The sequence below is a fragment of the Nipponia nippon genome, unplaced genomic scaffold, assembly GCF_047370975.1.
Source record: "Nipponia nippon isolate SJK-2023a ecotype South Korea unplaced genomic scaffold, ASM4737097v1 scaffold_3, whole genome shotgun sequence".
In the NCBI taxonomy this organism is placed as follows: domain Eukaryota; kingdom Metazoa; phylum Chordata; class Aves; order Pelecaniformes; family Threskiornithidae; genus Nipponia; species Nipponia nippon.
The window spans coordinates 85787956-85811210 of record NW_028262347.1 but is presented as its reverse complement, the minus strand read 5'-3'; the positions used below and the strand labels follow the sequence as shown (position 1 = coordinate 85811210).

At 44.3% G+C, this 23255-nt stretch overlaps 1 protein-coding gene across 4 annotated transcripts in view; it reads right to left on the bottom strand.

The window, feature by feature from the left end:
- The window catches only part of RNLS (renalase, FAD dependent amine oxidase), a 78505-nt gene extending 65902 nt beyond the window's left edge, over positions 1–12603 (bottom strand). For 3 of the 4 annotated variants that reach the window (XR_015707077.1, XM_087768090.1, XM_087768092.1), the window contains exons 1-4: positions 12475–12603; positions 12273–12378; positions 11060–11202; positions 9677–9838 (exon numbers count right to left, since the gene is read on the bottom strand). Coding sequence is in view for 3 of the 4 variants with exons in the window: in XM_087768090.1 (XP_087624216.1) it covers positions 9677–9838; positions 11060–11202; positions 12273–12378; positions 12475–12586 (523 nt within the window). In the remaining variant the exon portion in view is untranslated. The remainder of the gene's footprint in view (positions 1–9676; positions 9839–11059; positions 11203–12272; positions 12379–12474) is intronic. The other variant, XM_087768091.1, reaches the window with a different exon arrangement.
- Positions 12604–23255: the final 10652 nt, after the last annotated feature.

The following is a 23255-nucleotide window of genomic DNA, read 5'->3' as shown; positions in this document are numbered from 1 at the left end:
CATTTCTCTCCCAAGTATGCTGAGCAGGTGTGGTAACAGGAAAGGAGGTAGAGCTTTTCTAAATGTGTTTCCCCCACCCTCCCCAAAAAACAAGAGCAAAACTTCAAACAAAAAAGGATTTTACTCCTCAAAGGGAGAGGTGAGATGTACATTATCAATGTTTCCCAAAATCAACCATCAAAAACATTTTAGATTCAGGATCTAAAAATTCAAGTCTGATATAAATGCCTTAACTAGACGTACTTAAGAATAAGTTCTTAGTAGCCTATCCAAGCTTCTTACAACACAGAAATCATCAGCTCATTAAACGCACGTCCCACGAGACAGAAATAAAGAAGTTTCAGAATTGCTCAGTTTGGTCACATTTTTTGGCAGGAAACTTTTTTCTTTCCCCTTTAGGCTCACAGCAAAGAGCAGCTTTGGAAAGATTTCTCTATCTAAACACAATCCCTGGACAGTACTGAAGACTGTCTGCTGTTGGGAAAAACTGAGAGGTATCTGTGCTTATTGTTGAGATAAACAAATTTTAGAGCATTTATTTGTTCTGTTCCAAGTATGTCCTGTGTTCAAATACCATCACCTTTATTATTTAGAAAAAAAACCCTAATGTGTGCATACATACATGGGCTCATGTTTAGCTGATACGATATTCCTGGGGCCCCATTCTCTACTTTGATACACACTACTGGAACGACATAAAGAGGCTAAACAAGCATCAAACAAAGTTCTGTGATCAAGTTCCCTGGTATTGAAGCACTCTGCCAACCAGCATAGGCAGTAGGGACAGGAAGAGAAGCATGTCTAGGTTACAGTAATTACAGATAGCCAGATCAGGCTGAATTAAATGTGTCAACACACAAAAGCAGCACTGCCTTACATGTCAGAAGTGACTTTTTTTAAACCAGTTTAGCTAAATCAGCACAATCTGCTGCCAGTTTAATGTGCAGGTGCTCTGAATCTCTCCTGGGACTACACAGGAAACCTAAGCTTAGAATTCAAACCACAGATTCACGAGCATTTCTTTGCTCATACGGTTCAGTCACTTGCACAGCCCCTGTGCTGCTTTCCTACCCTTGCTGAAAGTGCATCATGTGCCAGTAAGTCTGTGGGCCACATTGTGAACTGAAGATCACACCACTGATCCTGCTAAAAATAACTTCCCTGCCTTTTGCAGGGGGAAGGGGGCAGGGGGACTGCGTTATTGTGGCCCCACAGACAGTTGTGCTGATACAGCTGACTTGTTGGAGGTAGAGTAGAACAAGTAATCGGGACTGCTGGAAGACATTTCTGCAATGTTACCAGGCACTAAAATGAGATGCTGTGATGGAGTGAGACCCTCTGCAGGGTTTCTGTTTAAGAGCTGTCATCCTGGTCTGGCCAAAGGATCTAACACAGGTTGCCCTAGAGTGGGAAGCAGCTGCCCCACTCCCTCCAAGTCTGAAGACAAAAGGCAGCATACTTTCCTCTTCCAGCATTGTAGCTTGCTTTTTTTCTGCTGTTTTACTCTGAGACCTGTCAAATCAAAGTTTCAGCTTTCTACCAAAGGCAGGCAGTGTTGACTGACAACAATAAAATGCAGAGTAGCCTTTTATCTAATATATATTCTATTTCATTCTCCTTTAAAAGTCTCTCATGCTCACACACATCAGGTTTAATCCTCACACTTCTCAGACAAAGAGGGTCACTGTAATCAGTGTGGTAGCCTATTTGGCTTTTGATAGGCTTTCAATGTGTTCAACTAATAACTGCAGAATAAGTCCATTATAAGCACTCTAGATATAAAGAAACACCTAAAAATAGGTTAAGTCAAACATACACTTAAGAATACGCACAGCCTACTTTGATTTTTTTTTTTCTGATGTGCAATTTCAGCTCCACTTGCCTTTTTTTAAAAAGTACTCCCTAAGAAGGAAGGCTATACCTGAGCAGCAGAAGGCAGAGAACACATAACAACTTTGCCTGCTTTAAAGGCTGACCTAGTGGTTTCAGTGGTAGCTGAACAGACAACCATGTGCTGCTCCTCCTTTCCCAGATATGTAGTTCCACCCTCTCCTTTCTGCCTGCTTTTTCATGCTTGTCAGACCATTCCACAATCAAATCCAACGCCTTGACCAACCCCATACTTACTTATTTTTTTATATCTATCTTCTTCCTGGATTGCTGAGTCAGATCAACTCACAGGAGGGTACAAAACGCTGCAGTGGAAGGTAAGAGGTGAAGCTGACACCAGCAAGGGGAGGTAGGGACAGGAGGCCATTCACTGAATCACAGGTGAAATTCACAGCCAGAAGCGGAACAGAGAACAGCTCATCCTAACTGTTAGGTTACAGCTAAGGAGAGCTGTACTCTGTCTGGCTGCATTGTGCAAACAGCTCTCCCACGGGCAAGGACAGAGGGTTTCACTAGAGAGTAAGACGCCCCGCGTTTCAGCTGCAGCACGGATCATCCAGACAACAGCCTCTCACAGTTCTATCCGAGTGTATTGCCCAATTTTACCAGCACAGATCCTTCCACAATCACAACCACAGTCAGTACTGGGATGCTTCCATGTCAAATGAGTGACAGGTTTTTAAAGGACCACATTAATATCAACAGCTAGTCTCATGCAAAACTAATAGCTACTTGTATTTCCAGAAAGCACAAATATTTGCACAGTGTGACCTCAACTCCTAAGGTCTGATAAGTAACTAACAAATCAGTGTATATGTTTACACTAGACATTTTAGATATGTTAGGTAATGAGAGCAAACTCAAAGCCTGGATAAGCCCTGCTAAGATTGCTTGGAACTGGAACTACAAAATTCAGAATTTATCATCATGCTATCCAAAAATAAACATGTTCACTCAGCAAGAACTTGGGACTCATGAAAAATTATCAGAGTTGTGCTTTCCTAATTCACATTATAAAGCCTCCCTAAGTAAATACAGTCCTATTTTACTTGTATCTTCTCGTCAGCTTGTATTATTTAAAACATGTGGGACATTCGCACAGATGGAAAAAAAATAGGTCAGGCTTGAAACAAAAGCCAAGCCATTCCATTTTATTAGCAGATTAAACATGCAGAACTGTAATTTTAAATTCCAAGTAAAGCAACTTAATCAGAACATTCTGAACACAGATAAAAACTACTGCAAATTGTTGCAATCTTTAATTGCCATGTTGCCAAATGTCTTACTAAAAACAGAACCAATAAAAAAGCTTGTCAATCTGATTTGAAAATTGACTATATTGCTTAGTGATCATATAGAATCTGGTATATAAATCTAGGATTTTTCTAACATCAGCACCCAACATAAGTCCAGCATGTCTGAAATAGCTTTATATGAAGAACATTTACAAAATCTCGTCCTTTCATTTGCAAGGGTCCTGCTTTTAAGCAAATTTATTCCTTTTCTGACACTGAATTTACATTACAAAACTCAGAAACATTTATTCATTTTCCTTTTACCTTCTGCATAACCACAATATTTACTAATAAAATATGTAAAGCCCAAATACAAGTAAGTGCACTACATTTAATTCAGTTATTCAAGCTGAACGTCCTAAACATCATTTGATTGCTGCCACCTATTGTTGTTCCAAACATGTTGCAAGGAGCTGATCCTTTTCCCCTTCTGCCTCAACCCACTACTAGTATTCAGCTATTTTAAAAGCTTAGAAAGTTACTAACTCTTCGCAGACAGCGTGTTATGTAAAGAAAGGAAAGCAGGGAAAAAAATGAAGACATTGCAAGAAGAATTTTTTTCTTTTGATTAATTTTGTTTGGCAATTCTACTGTAACTTCAAGTAAACACAGGACACACAATTACTGAATGGAAACCAACCAAATCAGTGAAGAGTGATTTCATCAGATACCAGTATCAAAGAGCCCTAAGAATGCCTCTTTCACAGAGTACCAATTCAACAACATTACTAGTTTAGGAGATGCAAAGCTTATGACTTCTAGCAGCATTATTACTACTTCTGTCTCTGCTACTGCTAAATACACAACTGATAAGTCTATTTGGGCATGACAGATGTAGAAGGAATGAATAAATGTTGAAAATGAATATGAATAAAGATTTATTATTCTAAAAAGATCAGCCATAGGCAAGCAACTTCCTTCCCCGTCCCCTTTCAGTTAAGAATTGGTAAACACTGACAAAATTCAAAGAATACAAACAAACTGAACAAAAGAATACAAGTAAGCAGAACAAAATATTTTATATATGTAAACAGACATACACATGTATATGTGTGTGTATATATACACGTGTATATTTATTTATATATATAAATAAAAAAGGTGTGTATACACACTAACTTCTCCATTAATCTAAGTTTTGGCTTTACACTCATAAGAAAAGTAATTCTGGAACAGTCATTTCTCACACAGTCGATTTAAAATGATAATTCTAGGTTGCCAAAGGCCACTTAATTCTGTCTCCTCCTAAATGTATACAGCTTCACAATGATATAGTGTTCAGGCTCATCTAAAAGGTTAAAGAACAGGAAAAAGAGACAAACTAATACATCAGCCTAAAAAAGCTTTAGTCTGCAGACTTTAAGTATTAAAGTAGAATCTTTACCACTGAACATAAAATGTGGGAGGGTCATTATTTCAAAATTTTAATTCTCTGAATATCATATAAATACATGAAAATTATTTTCAAAAAACTTAGGAAGTGAAAGAAGGTCTCCCTCAAGTAGGATATGACTTTTCCTGTCAGTAGTCTTCATTCTTAAAGCCAGAACACAAACCCAAGAACTAGTAAGTCATCTCACTGAAGGTGAAATTTTGATCTGTTTCAAATTGATAAGCCTCATCTCATTTGTTTTCTGCAACAGGATACTAAAGATGTCTAAATAAAGATGTCCTGAAGATATCAAAATAAAGATACAAGTTAACATTTGCAAATCAAAGAGCAGATCAGCCACTGGGCCCAAAGGCACCTATATTAAGGTAACTCGATTGCCAGGTGCTGGCCATTCACACAGTCCAGTGTAGGCGCACACACACCAGTTCTGCAATGAAGAGGTACTCACAACATATACATGCACAGGATGCTTTTGTTGAAGCACTTAACTACAAATACAGGAGCCTAAATTACAGGAGACATCTCTGAAAACATGGGCATAGGTGTCCAAACTGTTTTGTTATTAAAGAAACACACTGCATGTTTACACTAATCATCTATGGGACCACTGCTTAAAAATACAATATTCAGACAGTTAAATATTCTCAAGCAAGGGGAAAGTACCAATGTGACAAAGCTGATCTCGAGGCTCAAACAGGAAAATGGTGAATTAGCACTTCTGGCTAATCTTTTGGTGAATTAGCAAGGTGAATGGTGAAAATGGTGAATTAGCAAGTGGTGAATTAGCACTTCTGGGTAATCTTTTGAACTCTCCAACTCAGGTTCTTTTACACACAAATATCAAATGCTAATTCCAATGCTTACTAATGGATCAAAGCCTCACCTACTCCCCACAGCTGTTCCTTTGCACCTTCACTTATTTTACAGCCTTTATCTATACATTAATGCTAACAATCCCTCATCAAAATCCATTTAAGAGTTCATTTGGCTTTGAACTGATAGATCCAATTATACCTAGGGGGCTAAAGTGGAACCTGGCACGGATCCACAGTTAGCAGTTCAATCTCCAGTGTGCAGCAAAACTGATGTGAAAAGGCATCTCATAGAGCAACCTCAGATAGGAAAAATGGAGGATAATTATGGAGGATATGGAAGATCTTTAAACGAGCTGCTTCTAATTAAGAAGCTGTCAAAGTAGGGATGATACACTGAAGCAAAGGAGCGTGTGCAGTCCAGGCTAGTTACAGTCAAGAACAGGGCTGTTGGGGAAGTGGCCAAAGCTTGCTCCATTGACACTGCTCATTGCAAATCACAACTGTGACCGAGATTAACATTGCCACAAGGCGCCAAGCCACATCTTTCATTTAGCTTCAGTATCTGTCTTCTATATAATAAAGGCCTTCAAGATCAGCAATTAAGGTAGCTGTACTCCTAAATCCTGCCCCGCTTCACTTTAAGCCCCTTGTCTGCAGTCTCAGAGTAGTTACACATGACCTTTGAGCTCACCACACAAGCTGCTGTGGCTAGAAGGAGAAAGCCCTCCCCTTCCTCCAACTCTGCACATCCCCCATTTCAGCTGTGAGCACAGCAGCAAAATGATTCCTCCCACCCTGAGTGACAGAAAGGGGGAAGTTTGCAACAAGGAGCAGGAACCTCCCCTTCCAGGAGCAGCTGGAATTGCTAGTTTGTATACCAGGAATACACAAATATGTTTTCCATTAGAATCACCAAATTTTGTCTCTGGGTTTGGAAGATCAGAGCATACAGGTGATGGAACTGCTTTACGGGTAAGGAAGCAGTGTCAGCATATGTGCAGGCTAACACTAGCGACCAGGCAGTCACTCAACAAGTCAGATCAGCTTGCATAGCCAAGTGAAAACCAACATATTCATTTGCACCATCAGAGCCAGCTTCGGGTCAAAACAGGGAGCAGATCTGACTCCCAGCGTGGTACCCACTCTCTAGTCCTGATGGAGGTGGCAAAAACAGGACAGTGTCAGCATGGAGGGGAGAGGATGACTATTCCTTTCAGCAGTTAACTACCTTAAGCTTAACATGAAGTTGCATCTTAAATCCCAAGAGAGGTGGATCCAGGAAACCCCTGTTCTCTGTCAGCAAAACTCAGCTCTTTGGCATGCAATCAATATGAGCTTTAGAGATACAGTGATGTACCCTGACCCCTCTGTAAGTCAAAAAGGATCCGAAATCTACACCCTGTTCAGGCTCTGAAACACCTTCCTTACATTCTCCTCACATATTTTCTCCTCCCTTCTTAGCCTAAAGAAACAGTAGTAAAGAAGCCAACAGCTCCAACGCTAAGGAACTCCGGGGTATGGGAAGTCAGCCCTGTTGCCTGAGATGAAGAATTAACAATTGGCTGGAAATCTAGAAGCTGGTCTCACACAGGGTACAGGCAGAGAAAGGAAGAGAAATGTGGAGGAGGAGACAAAACTTGCTGGGTTCCCTCAGATAAAAAGTTAATCTTGCAGTTATACAGAGGATTAAGAAAAGGATGTTGTGGAAAGCATCTGACAGTTCCAGCACTCCAAGAGCAAGTGAAATGAACTGTTCACCTTAACTACATCTTCTGAAGGGGACCTGCCCACTTTTTGGACATGAAAGGATTTAATTACCCCAAGAAAAACAATTTGCAAAGACATCAACTTGGACTGAGGAAGGCCTTGAGACGCAGACTAGGGGAACCTTAGGAAGACTCTGAGAAAAGAGGACTACACACTACCTCAACTTTTCTTCTGTTCCCAGGACATTCACTATCAACCACCATTAGAAAGAACAGGATGGGCCAAACCACCCCCACAGTCATTTACTCCAGTAATGACACCACTGAGCCATCAAACAGCCACCTCATTACGCCTGTCCCCACATGCTTGTACTATTTGGGCTGTAGAGGTTTCCCATCTGCTGTGAGCTAAGCTAACCAAACTGAAGTAGCTCGAGAGTCAGCCATGACTGCAAACATCTCTGAGCAATATTCCACATTACGTTGTTGTAATAAGCCTAACACCCCTCCCCCAAAAAAACAAACCCAAAACACAAAACAAGATGTCTCTCCTTGCAGAGGGCGGTACAGCCCAACCCATTGTAGTTGTTATACATCACTCTCCTCTTACTTTCTAATGCTTGCAAAGCCATGCTTCAGTTAGTGACCAGCCAACATTAGTTTATTGTATCTTTATATAACAGAACAGTACACATGTGCCTATGAAAAGGAAAAATACATAATTCTGAAAAGGATGTCTACACATTTACCCTGCTCATATGATTCTGACTATGAAGTGAAAAAGCACACTTATTAAGCAAGAAAATTCAGTGGGGATACCGTTACTTTCCATGGTAAAGGGCCAGGGGAAATGGAAGAGCTTATAAAACAATGAAGAGCAGGTAAGTCCTGTTCTTACAGGATATTTATCTCTTTAGGCACAAAGAGGTTGTAATGAAAATACCTCTCTTCTTTACCACGATCAGGCACCAATTTTCCCTTTGCTACCCTGATACACTGTGCTGCAGTTCAACATCCTGCTGCCATCTATCCTTCTCTTCTCCCCCCTCCCTCTTCTTTTCCCTCCTACAGGTCCTGGTTACTATGAAGCAACTTCAGATAGACCCTGGCAGCTCACTCTAACCACCTCCATCTATTGCTCCAATATCTTTCAAAAGACAGCTTTCAAATCACACTCATGTATTTAAACATATTAAAATCCAAGATACAGCAAAGCACAAGGAGCCAAGCGTTAAAGTCAGCTCTTCATCTTTCAAGCACTGGTGGTTTTTCTACAAACCAGAGAGCAGAAAACCCACAAATTTTAACGTGTCTGCTTCAGGAGCTGGCAGCAGAGAGGCAACAAGCCCTACGTGACCAGAACTGACTCGAGCCATGCGGATGCCCCTGCACTGCTGCCAGCATGCTGAGTTCAAAGACAGGTTATTAGCCACACGCAGCATGTCTTTGGTACAACACTGCAGCTGAGGTGATAAATCCACAGCCCAGTGCACTTCATATGGCTCTGCCAGGGTCAGCACAGGCCTGGCTGGGCTTCCTAGCTTCTGCTCAGCATCAGCCCTCAGAGCCATCTCCTGTAGAGCTGCACCAAGATCTCTGCCCTGTAAATCCCCATGGTGGCTGTTCCGCAAGGATCAAGTCTCATGTCAAATACACCAAATCTACTCACAGGCTTGGCAGCACCTCAGCTAACCAGCCCTCCTAGAAACAATGCTGCTGGGAGCCCACTGTGGATGGACACTGACTGTGCACAGAGCTAGCATGGGTGAGCAGGATTCATCAGCCTGACTTCAGAGGAAAGCTGGCCCCGAAAGCCTCACACCTGAGACAATGCACCTAAGCTAGGAAACTTGTCCAGACCTGAACTTACACCTCCTTCTCAGCACCAAGCTGCTCTTTCTAAGCCTCCATGGCACTGTTAACACATTCACCCCAATAAATCACCAAAGGATAATTGAGATTTATTCATGTTTGGGAATGCAAGCCCCAGGGGGCAGCCATAAACAGCAAACAAGCTGGAGGGTCGGAGAGGCTTTTATCTTATAAACTAGAGACCAAAGAGTTCTGATCTGGACTTTTCCCTTCCCTGCATTTCATATAATTTCAGGCTCACTGAAATGCCCTAGGGCTTTTCCCCACAGCACAGCTGCTTTCAAGTCTTACTCTCTGGGTCATCCCTACTGCAGACATACCAAGGGCAGCACTGAAAAATCAGCATGACACATAGACAAAGAGATAGCAACAAGGAAACCACCACGTGGGGACCAGCTGAGGCTCTTCTCCGATTCAATAACTATTTTCAAGTTACGGAAAGACAAGTCCTGTTTTAGATGTCAGCAAAAACGTTAAAGATCAGATTAAAAATTGATTCATCTATTTAGATACTTTTGGTATCAAGGTATTACCGCTCATGCGCCACACATACAGCCTCGAAATTACTCATCTCCTATCATTTTCAGATTCACCCTATTCTGGCAGAAATTAACACACAGCTCAGACTGCTGAGTGTTTCTTTGCTATACAAGACTCAATTGCCATTTTAGGCTAGATACCTGTGATTTTGAGGTATGAACTTACTGTTTACAATGTCACCTTGCAGCTGAAGAATTTGTGGAACAGGCATTGTGAGTATAACTATATCAAACTGTTCCGGCGGTCCCATTTTCCTGGAGACTTCCCATTTTCCATCTTGGAGAGAGATGCGAGTTACATGCTGTTCATAGAAGACATCTGCACCTGCTTGGAAAAAGAAGTTAAATACATGTAACAGTGAACTCCACAGAGAAAATGCAAAGTAGTTTCCATTCTAACTGGAAGACTTGCAAACAGCAAAGCACACAGACAGTCTTAGGACAAAGTTCCACAAATTAGGTTGAATCAATTTAACAGCCAGCATATGACATTAAAAGAGGGGATCCTCATCAGCTGAAAAGATCCCATCACTCCCCTGTGCTAGGGCTGGTATTCATCTGACTCCTCTCTGACATGATTCAGCTCAGTAAACAGATGGAAAACTACCAGCTGCTCTCTTTGTCAGGTTAATTCACTGTGGCTTTAGTGAGCTGAACCAATTCGGAATGAAATCTGACGAATGCAGGAGGTGGCACAGGGTAAGAAATCAAAGCACACCTCCAGGAGGTGAAAACCAGAGCATTGCCCCTGTTAGCATCTCTCATGTATCAGAAGACAGGAATGTAGTTAATTATTTGCAAGATTAGGGTCTAAAAAAACAGCTAATTAAAAAAAGACAAAAGACAATCACATGAAGGGAGCAAAGCTTGACTGCTCATAAAGCTAACATTTTTCAAACCAGAGTTAAATTAGTCACTAAACTGCACAAGTGGTTCTGCCACATTACAACTAATGCAGTAGTCACACACTTTAAACCAGCAGATGATCTTCTCCTTCAGTCTTTTCTAAAGGACTTTCAACACAGTAGGCTCACATACAGCATAAGTGCTCATTTCTATGAAACACAGGATGTAACTCACCACTGTGTTCCCAGTTGCTCCATTAAGCAGCACAGTTAACTTAAGTACACACTTGTGGAAAAACACCCAAACACTCACTTCATTCAAGTTGCAACTCAAATCTCTTCTCAACCATGATCTCACTCCCACTGAATTATCTCTGTCCTAATTGTGTTAGGTCTGATTTTCATATGCTAAAGCCAATGGTGTACATATAAGCTTGGCCCCTGCTCCTACAGACGTTATATTTGTACAGAGATTTTTATGTGCCAGCAGTGCAGCTGAAGTCAGTGAAGTGCTTGCAGGACTTGGAAATTTATGGAGCTCACAGACATGTTTATCCATCTAAGTAACTTCAAGACATACATAAACAAACAAGGAACTTGAACATTCTCATTGGAGATTTAAATTTGAAAGACAGTTCAAGAATGCCATCAAAAACACAATCATTAAAACCTTTCATTTCATACACAGGCATCTAAAAAATTACCTGACTGCTTTAAATAATACTTGACAACCGAGGAGATGCCCTGGGGTGCCACGTAATTGCAGGAGCCTTCTTTCACTACCATTCCTTCAATGGGTGCAGTCAGTGGTTTCAAGATACCATGAGACAGAAGTTCCTCATAGAAGCTTAAAGGGAGCAAATAACACAGAGATGAAAATAGACTGCATGAAAACCAACAGCAGCTGTTGTTATTTCTTTACAATTAAAGTTAAGACCTGCCTAACTCAAATTTAAAGAAGTTTTTAACAGCCTCATACAACCTATGTTTCAAGCCAGGCTAGTCAGGAACAGGAACTATAGCTATAAAATGACAAACTACCTTGCTGTTTTATTGGGGGCTGACCTTTTACATGAGACCAAGGCTACCTACTGTGCCTGTAACAGAAACTGTTAGTGGCTTGACCTGAAGGTTTCAGGACCAACTGTGGCAGGGGCATATACAACAGTTACTTAAAACCCTGAACATCAGTACAAACCGCATTGCCACCGTGAAGCACAGGAATATTCCAACAGCTGGATGCAGGTGCCCGAAACACACCTACCTTTTCCCTGATTTCCACACAAATTTTGCATTTTTACATCACTGTTACATCACCATCACCATCCCCTTTCCCAGCCTACGGCAAACCGTCCCGTGTACCCAGCAAGCCCAAGCAGGCCTCACCAACGCGATCCCCCCCCGTCCCCACAGCCTGCCCCCACTCTTCTTCAGGTCAGAGACAGCACATCCCCGCAGAGGCAAGGCACCTCACGCTTCTTTCACACGGAGCTTTCCTGCCACCTGCGCCATGTCCAGGTGACTCTGAGGCGCGTTAGCTCTTGAAAGCACAGATCTCTACGGATTTAAGCAGCACAGCCACACCCGCCTGCGTTTCCTACGGCGGGCAGATTTGCACCACGGGGGAAAAACGCCGAGCCGCGACACCCGTGGGCGGGGCGGGGCAGACCTCTTGGCCGCCACCTCCTTCGCTCCCCACCCCGCTTTCCACCTGAGGCGGCAGAGGTGGGCGGGAAGACGGAAAGCAGGGGGCGGTGAAGGCGGGCCGAGGGCGGGCTGCGGCCAAAGCCCGGCCCCAGCCCGGCCCCGCCGCCCCTCGCCCAGGCCGCGGCGCCCGCGCTGCCCCCGGCGGCACCTCCCCCTCGGGCCGGCCGCGCGCGGGGCGGGGCGCGACTGGGGGGGCGGGGCTGGGCTCACCTGCGGCGTGACCCCGCGCGCTCTGCCTCGAGGGTGACGTACTGCGCGCCCAGGTCGGCGGTGCAGGCGGCGTCCTGCGCGCTGCGGCTCGTGCTCATGCGGCCCCCTGCGCGACAGCCAGTCAGAGGCGCAACGCCACGCAACGCCACGCCACGCCACGCCACGCCACGCCGCGCGCCCCCCCGCCGCGTGCCGGGCCCACCTGCGCCCCGCGCCTTGTCCCAGACAGCGATGCGGCCCAGAGCCGCCCCCCGCAGCAGCGCCGCGCAAGCGCTGCCCGTCAGCCCCGCGCCCACCACCAGCACCCGCGCCATGGTCCGCGCCGCCCCGCCCCGCTCGGGGGCGGCACCCCGGCGCACCCCGCCCCCCGGAGGGACGCGCCCCGCCCAAGGGCGGTGCGGAGAGGCGCAGGAGGCGGCACCCCTGTAACCCTGCGCACGCGCCCCTGCACACAGGCGGCCCGCATGGACGCTGCTGCACACACAGCCCCCGCACACGCCCCTACACGCACCCCCTCCGTGCACACCCCCACACGCACGCCCCCCTGCACACAGACCTGTGCACGCACAGGCGTGCACGCATATGCGCACACGCACCCCTGCACACACGTGTGTGCACACACACTCCCCCCTGCATGCACACTCGTGCACACACACCCCCTCACGCACACCCGTGCACACCCCCATGCACACACACCCCTACACACACACATGCACGCATGCACAGCCCTGCACACATATGCGTGCACACACACCCCCTTGCACACAGCCCCCTCCACAGACACCCGTTCCCTGGCGCACACACATGCACACACCCATGCATGCACACCTGTGCTCACCCCCTGCTCCCACACACCCACAGGCACCTCCTGGGGCAGGGGGTGCGCTCGGTCTTGCACCTTTCAGGCAGGACGGTGCCTGCAGATGAGCGTGACCAGAGTTGCCCTGCCCTTTCCCTGGAGTACAGACTTCCGTTATCTGTTTCCTTGGAAGGTGAAAGTCAAAGGTGCTTTACTCAATGCAGTGTGGCTTCTGTACCCCAAAAGCAAGACACTCTCAACCTCCAAATCTCCAAATGATGAACCAACGTTCTACTATGTCTGTGTTTAAAGAGTGGGACCAATTGCCAGATCGAGGTGCATACCTTGGACACACCTCAGGTCTGCTCCAGGTTGACAGCCAGAAGACATCTTTCCCTGTTGAGCCTGCACTGTGATTTCCAAAGCAAAACAATCCAGGAAGGCAGGGCAGAAGACAGCCACAGCCCCAACATGGGTGACGGAGAGGGATAACTAGCCCTGCTCCTGGCATGTATGTAGGACAGGGTGCTCAGGCACTCTTTGTACTTTCCTATAAGGATGTGAAGAACAAGGATGTTGCGGTGGGTTCACCCCAGCCAACAGCTAAGCACTCACACAGCCACTTGCTGGCTTCACCCCCCGCCCCAAGTGGGACAGGTGGGGGAATAGGAAGAGCAAAAGTGAGAAAACTGGGTCGAGAGAAAGGCAATTCAGTAAGTGAAGGAAAGAGAATAAAAACAAGTGATGCATAGGCAATAACTCGCCACCTCCCAGACCGATGCTCAGCCAGTCTCCGAGTGACGGCTGTCTTGGAAGACAACACCCCACTCCCCAGTTTTTATCGCTGAGGGTGACATTGTATGGTATGGAGTATTGCTTTGGCCAATTGGCTGTGTCCCACCCCTGTGCTATGAAGAAAGTTAACTCCATCCCAGCCAGACCCAGTACAGATATTTTGAGAGTGTTGCCTGGGATTTACTCTCCAGCTCACGTTTAGCAACTCTGTCCATACAAAGAGTTGTAGAGCTCTGTCTGGCACATCATCATTTCTAAAACAGAAGATGTGCCATTGGAAATCCATTTTAGACTTTAATCTTCCCTTGTAATAACTTAATTATTTCTCTTGTAATAAATAAATAAAATGGCCATTGAAATGTGAAGCTGGAAACTGTCTTCAGAGTTATCAATTAAATCACTTTTTGATGGAAATCGCCTTTAAACATCCATAGTTATTTGGCTCTGCCTAAACAGTATTTAACTGGCCTGCACAAACAAATTCTGGGCAACTGTACTTTCCAAACTATGGTATTGCCTAATGATTTATATGTTTAATATTTCAGTGTGTTTACATTTAGTCTTCCCTGTTCTTGCTACCCCACCCTCCAGACAGGTCAAATAGGGTTGTCTTAAGAGAGATGGAAGAGCGCTGCGCCACACACTAGTGAGAGGTGATGATCAGTCCTCTGCTGCCGCTGTGTGCCCTGTCTCTGTCTCCTCTGCATGCCAGCCACCGCTTCCCTATACTGTCTATCCATCCGAGGGGCTGACATCTCCCTGTCTCCTTCTGCAGGAGCTGTGCCACCCCTCGGCTGGGCTAGTAACCTTTGCTTTTATAAAGGTGAGTGTGGGAAAAACATCAGTAGAGCTGGGTCTCAGTTTCTAAGTGTGGATGTGGATGGTGTTTATGGCTCCGACTGAAGGAAAACAACTCCAATCCAACTGCCTTTGTTTGTGTGAGAACGGGGGACCGAAATCCAATTTGCTGGGTCAGATCCAGAGGCTGGTCCAGCCCAGTTTTCTCTGCCCGGTGATCCATCACCTTGTGGTCGGTAACATCTACAGCTGTTGTCGGAAGGAAGAACCCTGCCCAGTACTTTCAGCATCTGTTTCTGGACCTATTGCCCATAACTTTGCGTAAAACGTCCTGCTGTTCCCATTTGCCTTCACCACCTCTTGTGGCAGGTGCACTCTCCAGTGCACAAAGTATTTTTTTAAACTGTATTAAACCCAGTATCATTAAGTGACGTCTAGATCTGCTGAAAGATACTTTGCTCCCAAGTAAGGTGATACAATTCACACATAGATTTGCACTTATAAATGTCCTTCTCTGAATTAAATGTAGTCAATTCTTGCCTTTTTCACTATGATCAAGTCAAAGGGCAAGTGGTTAGAGCTTTTCTTTTCATTATTTTATTTCTATTTAGGGAGTGAATGCAGTGTTGACTCTTATTCAACTGATCGAAATCAACCTGCTATCCTCCCTCTGCCTCCTGGGTAGACGTGGACTGTTGTGTTAACAGGTGATGCAAACAGCATGTCAATGTTACAAAGCTCTCCCTCTCGGTCATACCCTTTCCTGTAATGCAGCTGGAAAGAGACAGGGGAGAAGTGGTTTGCATTGTGTCATAACTGATATGACAAGTAACACCGTACATCCTTTGTGTATTGGTAAGAGAAACTCTGGCTTGGGATCTGCAGCTTGTGCCAGTGCTTCTGGGGCTCTCGCTGTGCCCCTCCGAGCAGAGTCCGGCCCCAGCACCTCCAGGACCCCTTTGGGAAGAGGGAGATGCTCTTGGATCCACTTCGCCTCCTCATCTCCAGCTGAGCAAGCCCAGCTCCCCCAGCCTCTCCTGGCCTCCAGCCCCCCCAATTCAGTAGCCCTGCATGGGACTCACTCTGGTTTGTTACATAGGTCTTGTACTGGGCAGCACCTAAAAGTCCCAGTATGCAGCTGTGGCCTCCCCAGTGCTCAGCAGAGGCAATAGCCTCTTCCCTGGACCTGCTACCTGCGCTCTGGCCAGTGTAGCCTTCATCACTGCCAGGGTGCAGTTTTGGTAATCTTATTGTCCCCTGCAATTCCCATCTCCTTCTCCTAAAGCTGATTTTTGTCTGGTGTGTTTCTTTTTACTCAGTCTACCCACCTGGTACTGTGGCGTGGGGTTTTTTTCCTCCCATGTGGAGGACTTCATGTTTCTCTGCCTTGTGTGTCTTGCTGAGACGAGAAACCTGTAGCTATTTACTGAAGGTGATGTGGGAGACAGTGTTTGCACAGCTGTTATTCTGCTGGGGGGGACCATGTGGTGAACACTGGATTTTACCATTTAAAATGGGAGCCCACAGTACTGTAACAGATGGTTTTTAAAGCCATAATTAAATGCTCAGTGATTTTCTGTTCGACATGCCTTGCAGTCCTCCAATTCCTGTAGAAAGCACCAAGTTGCCCTTGAGCTCCAGCAGCTAATTGCACTACAGACTGGGGTTCAAAGGTATTTTCTGATGTCTTTCAGACAGGAGCTGTGGGGTTTTCTTCAGCTTTTATAGCCTTTTCCACTACGCCTCAGCTGGCTCAGAAAATCAAGATGTACTTTGCTTTAGCACCTGTGGCCACGGTTATATTTGTTCGAAGTCCATTGAAAAAGCTTGCATTCTTTTCTGACTATAGGCTTAAGGTATGTTGGTCCAGACTATATTCTGCATAGCTAAAATGAATATAGTTTTTCATAGAGATTGTGAAATTACCTACACAGTTTATTTCAAATCATTTACAGGGAGAGGAACTCCATGCTGCATCTGTTTACATAACAAAGGGAATCACATATCTCAGTCCAGAGTCTTTCTGTCCTGTCCTGAATTTACTCCCCAAAATGTTCTGGCAGAATTAGAGCTAAGAGAGCTAGTGGTATGGGCAAACGTGCACACAGCAGGTGTGAAAACATTGGTGAATAAAACTGATGCAGAGACTGTGATTTGAGCCCTACCGTTTGATGCAAGAGTACAATGAATGTAAGAGACGATGCATGTAAAAACCATCAAACAGAAGCATTTAATGGGGTGCAAGGAAGGGTCCACTCGTGGGCAACTTCATACCTCAATATGGGAGTAAAATAGAAGCTATGAAGTGGTGGTGCTTTGAGGCAAAGCGTGACCAGTCTTTGTATTTTATGAGTACGTTTGCAATTTGTACGTTTGCAATTTTACAGGAGATGTTTGGCACCAAACAGTTCCTACCACACACTGCCTTGTGTGAGCTGGTCCTTTGCAAATTGCCTGCTCGGAAGACCTGCAAGAGCATCTTGTCTATGCTCTTTGGATTTTACTGGAAGAACATAAATGTGGTATGTAGGAATAAATCTGCAGAGGGCCCTTGGTGTCCTTCTGAAGGACAAAGCCTTGGCTGCCTGTTACATGGAGCCAGGTGAAACCCGTTGTGAAATGCGCTCATTTCCTTTAAGAGCCGAGTACATGTGTACACGGCACACTCCCCAGTGGGGACTTCAGTACAAATGTAATCCACTGGTTGCAGGTAAACTTTCACATCTACTTTCCTACGCAAAACAGAGTATGGAGTATTTTAACGGTCCTTTGTGGTCAGTCTCTTGTGTTGGGTGCTGCACCACATCAGTGGTATCTTTGTCGGTTTTGTTTTCACGCCTTCATAAAATGCTCAGCAGCTTCTAGAGCTGCCTGTACATCATCAGAGTGGCCCCAAAGCAGTGGATCTGCAAAGAGAAACATTTGGAGCTGAGGACCCTGCATCCACAGCAGGCACATTTCAGGAGTCTTATTTCAGACTAGCTCTAGTCTTGCCCTGCAGCCCAAGTGCCGTTAGGGGTCAGATTGCAGCAGAGATTCTCCTGGACAGCATCCAGTTAAGCTAATTACCAATTAAGCTGATTATTTCTCCTTCTTCCCATTGTGGGCATGGAAAAGAGTCACTATCAGGGCCCCTCTGACACTGAAATTGTGCTATGCTTCCCTCATTCTCTCTTCCCTAGGCTAAATGTACCCATCTGTTTGCACATTTCTTTATAGATCATGGATTCAAATGGCCTCTTCTTGGTCTCTCCTGAACCCTGACCAGTTCGTGCATCTTCTCTGAAGTGTGTGCCGCAGGCTGTATGCAGAGCACAGCTTTTTCCTAGTGTGGCACTCCTGCTCAGAGACCCCAAAATAACTTTGTGATTTTTGTAGCAAGAATACACACTCCATTTTCTGAAGTGCTCTTGCTCGATGGTGTTAGTCTTTATTCTGTATATGTCCACCAGTTTTTGTTTTCTATGTATAATTTTTTATAAGATTCTTTGCTGGACTTCAGCTTATCTGATGAGTAGTGAGTGACAAAGAGCAAAACTAGGGGCAATGAGCACAAATTACAGCCCAGGGGATCAGGTTGGAGGTGGGGAACCGTTCTTCCCACAGAGTAGGGAGCAGCCCTGGGACAGGTGCCAAGGGAGATGGGGGGTCCCATTCTGGGGGGGTTCAGGTCGTGGTAGGGTCAAGCCATGGCCACCCTGACCTTGTATTGCTGATAGTCCTGCTCCAGTTAGACAAGAGATGTTCAGAGTCTCCTTCCAACCAGCACATCTTTGATCACATCATTTTAGGCCAATTCTTCAGTGTACAAGGAATATTTTGAGTTCTAATCCCATTTTCTAGAACATGTTTAATTTCCTCCTGTCTGGTGTAACCACAAACCATATAAACATAATCTCTCTTCATTTATCCAAATTAATGACAATAATTAATTGTACTGGGCCTATGGCAGACAACTGCCAGTTGGCCTTTGGCCTATTGCCAGTTCAATGGCAAAAACCAGCTTTTGAGTTTCCTCTTTTAAACTGATTGCACCCTCGCAGAACTATGATTTCATTTAGACTGTTGGATGTCTGAATTTGCTGCAGGGAGTTCAAAGTGGTACACTGAGAGCTTATGATGGGGGGAGCACGTGTAACAGTCCTCACTATAGACAAGTAAGCTGCTTCAAATGGCCAAGTTTGTGGTCTGTTCCCATTCGTGCCTGGTGTGATTCCTCTGAATTTATTATCCTCTCTTCACAAATTAGGCATGCCAGTAGCAAGTCAGCAGGACGTCCACTTGGAACAACAGTATTTTCTATTCTAAACTATGTTTTACAAATACCTTCTAAATGGAATAAAGTATCAGATGCTTTCCACTTATCCAGTGTTTTTGTTAGAGTCCATAATCTGCCACAGAAAAGGAATAATAATGACTGTGGGACCAGTTACTATTTGAAACCTATAAAACCGAAGTCCCCATGCTGGTTGTAAATTGTCTAGCCATGATGGAAAGCAAGGTGCTAAGCCCTTCTGCCACCCAGACCTAAAGTCATAAGGTGAATGGTTAGCAGTTAACTCTACATCCTTTGGGAGCTCAGGCAATTCTTGTTCTATGGCAAGAAGAGTACCAGAGACATAGAAAAAAAACTTCTTTCTTCCTTAAGCAAGAAAAAATCAAATTGTTCAGAAAGTGGCATGCTTCTTAACTGGAATAATTACACTGCAGGTAAGGAGATATGATGCTGGCAAATCACCTGATGGCAAGTCCTCATGGTGTTGAGCTAAAGCAACCCTCCAGATGTGTCTTATTTTCAAGAACTTGCTTCTGAACACTTTCCTGCTGATATGAAGCTGAAGGAAAGGCAAGTGCTTGCATGAAGTGTAACCACAAACCACAGCAGAGCTGGTTGAAAGGAACCTCTAGAGGTCTCCAGTCCAACCTCCTGCTTGAAGCACAATGATCCACCAGCATTAGATCAGGGCAGCTAAAATTTTGCCTGCTTATCAAAGTTGATCAAATTATGTGTAGCATCAGAACCAGAATTTCTAACAGTGCAGAACAAATTTTCTAATTAATTTAGATTAAATTTACTAATTTAATTTACTCATTAAATTGTAGTGCATAAGGATACACCACGTCTTTTAATAAAATTTCTCTTCTTTCTAGAAGAAAACCTTTCCAGTTTTGTTTTGGTTTTTTTTTTCCTTAATTCCCAAAGAATAACAGTTGCTCTTCCACGGTGCGTATTTTATTGCATCACAGCAATATCTCTCCTTTATGAAACCCTAGTTTTCCATCTCTTCAGATGGGTCCGCCGCTCTATGATTTGAAGGACATGAAAGTGCCGACAGCCATCTGGAGTGGCAGAGTGGACTGCCTGGCTGATTCCCAGGACATTGCCCTCCTGCTCCCCCAGATCAGGAACCTGGTCCACCACAAGGTGATTCCCCAGTGGAACCACCTGGATTTCCTACTGGGGCTTGATGCAACCGAGGTTTTGTACCAGGAAATCGTTGACATGATGAAGAGACATCCATAAAGCTGCTGTTTTGATTTGATACATTTTTTGCTGATGTGTCTTGTAAGATTAATGCTATCTTCAAAGGATTTTGAAATTTGTCACTATTGGGACCACCTGAATGTAGTTGATTGATTAAAATGTTCTGCTTTTAACTGCAGTGACAGGGTGGGGAGAGGAGCCTTTATGCTATTCCTGACTGGCACTTCATTTCCTTTCTTCTTCCTCTTTTCCTCTCTTTTTTCTTTTTTTTTTTCCTCTTTTGTTTTTCCTCTTTTTTCTTTTTCTTCTTTTTTTTACCGTTTTTTTTTTTTTTCCCTTCAACAACCATGTTTATTTGCAAAGTACAGGAAACATAGATGAGGAAACTGGGTTTTCAGATGTTTCATTAAGACTGATATCAGAGTGATCTATTCTCTGAGACACGATGGATCCTGTGTAGTCTTGCCCATGTAGCTAGCTTTATAGTGCCTGCAATTCCCCTGAGACCTGGGGGTCTGGACCTCTTTGTAACCCAGCTGATTCCTGGCTTCATCAGAGACACAAAATTCACTATTACCATCTCAGAGCTGGCACTGTTACCCCTAGACCTACGAACGTGGATCAGAAAGAGATCTAACAGGTCTGTGGTGAAAACCCACAGCAGAAATACATCTCTTAGAAGCAATACAGTACTAGTGTTTTTGAAATTCAATAAAAATTGTAATTAATCACCTTTTTAATGTGGGTGGGTTTTTTTCTTTCAATAACTGAGAAGGCAAAAAGGAAGAAGCGAGAAAGAAAAAATTCCTGAAAAATAATTACAAGACAGACAGTCCAGCATGTGATTCTGCTACGCAATGTGCAAAATCCAAATAAAAAAGGGGATTAGGGAATGTACAAAATGCTTACATCTTAGGGTTTATCTGAGATGTTTTGGTAATGAGATTGAGTGATTCATTTTGTGTTGCATATATTCTGACTAAAGTGCTTTCTTCAAATCCAGTACGTATACACGTGACCAAGCTGCACTGCAAAATCATCCCTGGTTGGGCATCATTTATGCAGCAGACCAGACATGCAGGTAGCTGCCAACCACAGAGGGTTCAGTCTACGTTTGGCTGAATGTTATTATCCATATCAGTACTTCACAAAGAAATAAGATGAAGTCTGACGACTTTAAGAAATAAGATTTCTACATCTTTGTATCTTTACAGGTTTGGAACAAATTGTGTTAAATATTGCCAGGTTCTGAGCATTTGCTCTGACCAAAACTACAGCAGCATTTCTTTGCATGGGCAAGCATGTGAGAAGGTGTTTCTTCCTCCCGGGCTCCCTACATACATGGAAAATAAAGGCTGAACTGTTATACCTGAGTTCACATGAAACAAAATGTGCAGATCCTCTCTAAAACCCAACTCAGTACATTGACTGTTAGTTAGAAACAGAAGAAGAGTTGGCTTGAATTTCAATGTTAAACATGGTGATAACTATTTTTCCCATTTTTAGCAATATTTTAGACTAACCAAGGCATGTGGACCAAAACAAAACAGGTCAGGGAGTTATTCCTTGTCTTAAACAGGCCCATCTGCTTTCTGCCATGAGAAAGAAGCCTGCTCATCCCATGCAGCACCAGGATGCTCTCTAGCTGCCGGTATCACATTGACTAGCTGTTGTTTAAAAATAGCTATTTTTCGTGTGCTGTAGTGTAGGAAATATTTTTAAACCTTCAATGCAGAAAGACATCACCCTTCAACCTAGCCGATCAGCCCCAATACAGCACCTCTTATGATGGATTGCAGGTCTGTCTTTGCATGCATTTCCCCTGAGCAAGAAAGAAGAGCGTCTGTTGTGGTGTGGAAAGGTCCTTGAGGAGGTTCACTTTTAGAGGGACTTGAAAATTTCTCTCTGATTTTTGTTCCAGCCAGTCCCTTTTGGAATGGATGCATGCTGTATTATTTTTGGTTGCACTTGCAGATCTGGCCATTTCATTTACCCTGAGTGGCTGGGAGGTCTCACTTTTTCTTCTGTTCAACATGCATCCCTAGACCAACCAAATGGGTAGGAATCCAAGTGGGAAGCCCCACGTGCTGCACCATGCTGCATCTCTTGCACCAGGGCATTTACAGAGAAAGTGGTGATCTCAGAGATGCCATGATGTGTTAACAAGTTTTTCCTTAGCCTGAAGGAATAATCGTTATTTTATAACAACATCCTTGCTTCTGCCAGCCAAAACTCTGAGGCTCATCAGAAAAACTTGATAAACATGTTAATGATGTGACCATCAGAAGAATCAGCTTGTTTCAGGAAGGGAGAATCTAGTTGTGAGGTGAAGCAACATTTCAAGAAGTTACTCATAGCTGAGCACTGGAGTACTGCCAAATTTTCAGTCTGTCATGCTTCCTTTAAAATTCCCTGGAAGACCTGCATCACCTAGAAGTAGCCATGAAAGGCAAAGTAGATTGATGAGAGGTGGGGGGGAACATCACAGAAAATAATTTTGGGTAGAGAACAGTCTTTCCAAATGCTGTTGTGGGTTATATTTGGTAACAGAATTCATTACTAGAATTTGCTTGGTAGAAGTAAATGACAGTGATTCCTCTCTGATGCCGGACATCCTTGTGCTGGCCTTGCTGACCACTGTAGGATGCTACTCTTGTGCCAGCTGAAATGTTCATCTTACCCCATAGTGTGCCTCCAGCAGAGCAGAGCAAGTTGGTCAGGACTGTTCCTGCAAACAATTTCCCATCCTCCCAAGCCAGCTGTGATACTATTGAAAGCTCATTGATGGATATTGTAAGTCTTTGCTCACTTGCTTTATCAATCCATGTAAACTTTTGGCATCTGCACTATCCTTTGGCAAGAAGCTTCACGGAGTTACTCCTAGTGAAAAACACAAGAGCACACCACGGCCGTGGCACAGCAGTGATGCTCTGTGTTTGTTTCTCCGCTGCTTTCTTCATAGGTCCTGCCCTAAGCTTTTCTTCTCTGAAGAACAAAGTCAGCAAGCAGAAATGAAAATTTAATGAAAGTAATTTATGAAGAGAAGCTTGCATTCGTTACAGTTTCCTCGTATATCATGAAGCCACATTGGTTGCAGTAAATAAGT